Below are 3,410 nucleotides of genomic sequence, written 5' to 3'. Positions count from 1 at the left end.
CGGCGCCGACAGCTTTCCTTGAAGTAGAGGACACGCGGGGAACCGCCGACGGCGGCGCCGAGGAGCTCAATGGTGGCCGCGGCGAGCCAGGGGTCGCGGGGCGACTCGCGGCGGATCCAGCGGACGGTGATCGATGTGCTCATCTGGGTCATGACGGCCGTTGTGTAGGGGTGGGGCACGGTGCCGATCGTGTAGAGGGTCGAGGAGTTGCGGTAGCGGGCCGGGGTGCCAATGTGCATGGGCGTCGTCGAGACGCATGGCGAGCAGTTTGGGTTGTTCGGTGGACAGGAGGCCACCATGGGCGAGGGAGAGCACTGGGAGAGGTCCTCGGCGAGGTCCCAGGCGTCGGTAACCATGTAGGTAGAGTGGTGGGGCAGGGGTTTGAGGACGGCAATGCCGCTTGTGAACGTGTTCTGCCACGTCGTGTGGAGGTGGCTGTTGATGAGCTGGTTGAGGCTCCTGAGCCCCTTGGCCGGATCCTCCACAATGGCCGTGGCGACCTTGGCGAACTTGCCCTCAACGGTGTTGGCGTCGTACCATGCGATGGCTGCAGGCTTCTTGTCGATGATGAAGGTGTTCTTGGACACATTAGCAAGCAGGTCCTTGGCTTCGGCGGCCTTGTCACTGGCCAGGATCTCCTTGATAACGGCGGCCACCTCGGTCTGCGGCCCGGCGAGCAGTCCGCTGCCGAGCTTCTCCCAGCGCGTCAGCTTGGGGTACTCGGCGCGGCGAAACGAGGCCAGCAGAGGGTCCTCGCGCGAGCCCATGGGCAGCGTTGTGTAGTATGTCAGCAGGCCGCCGCCCATGTTCTCCCAGGCCAGCCAGCGCATCAAGTCTGCCCTGAAGGCGGGGTCCAAGGTGGCGCGCTGGACGTCGGGGAACAGAGGGTTCTGCATGGCCTCGGCAGCGCTCAGGATGACGGGCCTGAAACCCTGCGCCCACCATGCCCTCCTCCAGGTGAGCAACAGATCGCTCTCGGCGTCCTTGACGGCATCATCCTTCTTGATGGTCGCATCGTAGTAGCAGTAGATAGGGGGCCGCTCTTTCAAGGGAGGCAGCAGCGAGCGGTCTTCGTCGAGGGTCAAGGAGGAGGAGAAGGGCACGGAGAGCCACTTCCAGTCGGCCCACCAGGAGCTCTCATCGTAGGTATCGTTCTTCTGGCGCGGCGGCGGGTGGGAGGGCTGCTTGAAGGGGTTGAGGACGCTCTGGGCGAATGGGTTCTTGATCGTGGGAATCTTTGGGATGTGCCCAGTGTATCTGGTGAGCTGCGAATCGGGCGACAGGGCGTTCGGCAGGCTGATGAGGAGGGACAGAACGGCAAAGATGGAAAAGCAGACGAGGAGGAAGGAAAGGCGACGGGCGCTGAGGCGGGGTAGGGAGCGTCCGAGAAGGGTATATTGCTTGGGCATACTGGCGAAAGGCGCGAGGCGAGGCGATGGACAAGGTGAATTCGGAGGAGTCGACCGGCAGATGCTTGCGACAGGCCGTTCAGCGTTGTTCTCAACCAGGGGCGGTCATTGGGAATCGAGGCACTGTGGAGCGGTGGTAGGAATAAATGTCGACCCAAGATATGGCGCAATTGAAAGGGAATCGAAGTCGTTGCAGCGAAGAATGTTGTATGGTGGGGGTGTCTGGAGGAGGGTTGAAGGTTTGAGCTATCGACCATCAACATGCAGGTGTCGAGGCAACAAAGGAAAGCCCGAGGCGAGCCTTTTCCCAGGGGCCCTTCAGGGGGTTCCAGGGGGCTACTACAGGGGGCAGCTCCAGCGTGTCGGTAGCGCGTCGTCAGGTGTCACGTCACCCTGTGACGCAGCGCACCTCAGCGCGAGGACCTGCATGATGTGCCTGGCCGAAACGGGTTCAAGGTGTGGCTGTGGTGGCTCACTCGACCTGTACGGTAGCCCATAGGTATGGGAAAGGGAAGAAAGTCAAGCTTCAATGACAAGCTCTTTTTACACCACCATCACCACCACCACCGCATGGGGATGGCGTATGACACATAACGTGCCTTTCCATAGTCACAGCAGCATAGTCACGCCATAAACCAACAAGCATACCCTAGACACAAGCAAATACCCCCGGAACGACGACAACATCCCCGTCAGGACATGCCAGACCAGCCCGAGATGAAGGTTGACCCCGCGAGAGCCAAGGCTCTCACGACTCAGCTCGAAGCTGTCACAGCCCGCCTCACATCCGCAGCCAAGGGCCGCCCTGTCCGGCTCGTGGCCGTCTCCAAGCTCAAGCCCGCCAACGACATACTCGCCCTGCACCGCGACGCCTCGGTCGTGCACTTTGGCGAAAATTACGCCCAGGAGCTCATTCAAAAGGTCGACCTCCTGCCCAGCACGCTGCGCTGGCACTTCATCGGCGGCCTGCAGTCGGGCCACGCCAAGAAGCTCGCCCACATCCCCAACCTGTTCTGCGTCTCGAGCGTCGACTCGCTGAAGAAGGCGAGGCTGCTGAACAATGCGCGCGCCGACCTCCTGGCCCATGGGGAGGACGTCGACAAGCTCAACGTCCACGTCCAGGTCAACACGTCCGGCGAGGAGGCCAAGTCTGGCGCCGCGCCCGGCGACGAGACGGTCGCTCTCTGCCGCGCCATCGAAGATGAGTGCCCGGCGCTGAACCTGCTCGGCCTCATGACCATTGGTGCCATTGCGCGGAGCAAGGCGACGACGGCCGAGACGGAGAATGAAGACTTCCTCGCTCTCAAGGAGCAGAGGGATCTCGTGCGGAAGGAACTCGGACTCGAACGAGAGCTCGAGCTGAGCATGGGCATGAGCAATGACTTTGAGGGCGCCGTCGCCATGGGCAGCGATGAAGTTAGGATCGGTAGCACCATCTTCGGCGAGAGGGGCCCCAAGAGCGAGGCTCAAGTCTCAGTCTAGTCGCTGAACTGTTCATCATCATCATCATCATCATCAGGGAGAAGCGCCTAAAAGGGGGAAAGGGGAGGGGGGCATATTTGGAATAAGGTGGCAACCGAAGTTCTGTACAAATCAAAGACAAGTCTTGGATTCTTGAAAATTTGGTGATAACAACAGCTTCAACCCAACTCGAATTGGATCAGCGGGAATGACTGGTATCCTCCATGCTCCCTCCAACCCCCCTTCCCGTACGCCGTTTTTGCTGTGGCATGCTCAGAAAAACCAACCACACTAGATGAATCACAAATGCGCCCACCGACGTACATTCGCGCGCCAGGGTATTTACGCCACCATGACGTTCGAAAAGGCGTCCGAGATCTGATCCCGGCTCGGTGGTGACGGCTTGTCGAGGCCCATGTTCATACCAACTGCCAAGCGCTCCTCCATGAGCCTCATCAACGTTGATGGCACCTTCTTTTTTCGTCTTCTTAATTTGAGGGGTATTTTCTTGATGTATACTTTTTATTTTTTTTTTTCTAT

At 59.8% G+C, this 3,410-nt stretch overlaps 3 protein-coding genes across 3 annotated transcripts in view; 1 reads left to right on the top strand and 2 right to left on the bottom strand.

The window, feature by feature from the left end:
- Window positions 1-68: 68 nt before the first annotated feature.
- On the bottom strand, window positions 69-1,409 carry VDBG_01570 (conserved hypothetical protein; the record flags this gene model as incomplete). Its single annotated transcript, XM_003007336.1, has 1 exon — window positions 69-1,409. A coding segment is annotated over one exon (1,341 nt), but the record flags the coding sequence as incomplete, so codon positions are not given.
- Window positions 1,410-2,108: 699 nt separating this feature from the next.
- VDBG_01569 (conserved hypothetical protein) lies at window positions 2,109-2,891 on the top strand (the record flags this gene model as incomplete). The annotated part of the gene is made up of 1 exon (XM_003007335.1): window positions 2,109-2,891. One exon carries the CDS (start codon window positions 2,109-2,111, stop codon window positions 2,889-2,891), a length of 783 nt encoding a protein of 260 aa, XP_003007381.1.
- Window positions 2,892-3,212: 321 nt separating this feature from the next.
- Window positions 3,213-3,410, bottom strand: part of VDBG_01568 (AP-2 complex subunit alpha) — a gene marked incomplete at both ends in the record, with an annotated part of 3,309 nt that continues 3,111 nt past the window's right edge. Inside the window, one exon of the mRNA XM_003007334.1 lies at window positions 3,213-3,357. Within this exon, the coding sequence (XP_003007380.1) occupies window positions 3,213-3,357 (145 nt within the window). The remainder of the gene's footprint in view (window positions 3,358-3,410) is intronic.

This window comes from Verticillium alfalfae, genomic scaffold (genome assembly GCF_000150825.1).
Source record: "Verticillium alfalfae VaMs.102 supercont1.2 genomic scaffold, whole genome shotgun sequence".
In the NCBI taxonomy this organism is placed as follows: domain Eukaryota; kingdom Fungi; phylum Ascomycota; class Sordariomycetes; order Glomerellales; family Plectosphaerellaceae; genus Verticillium; species Verticillium alfalfae.
The sequence above is the reverse complement of the archived record's forward strand: the minus strand, read 5'-3'. Positions and strand labels throughout refer to the sequence as shown.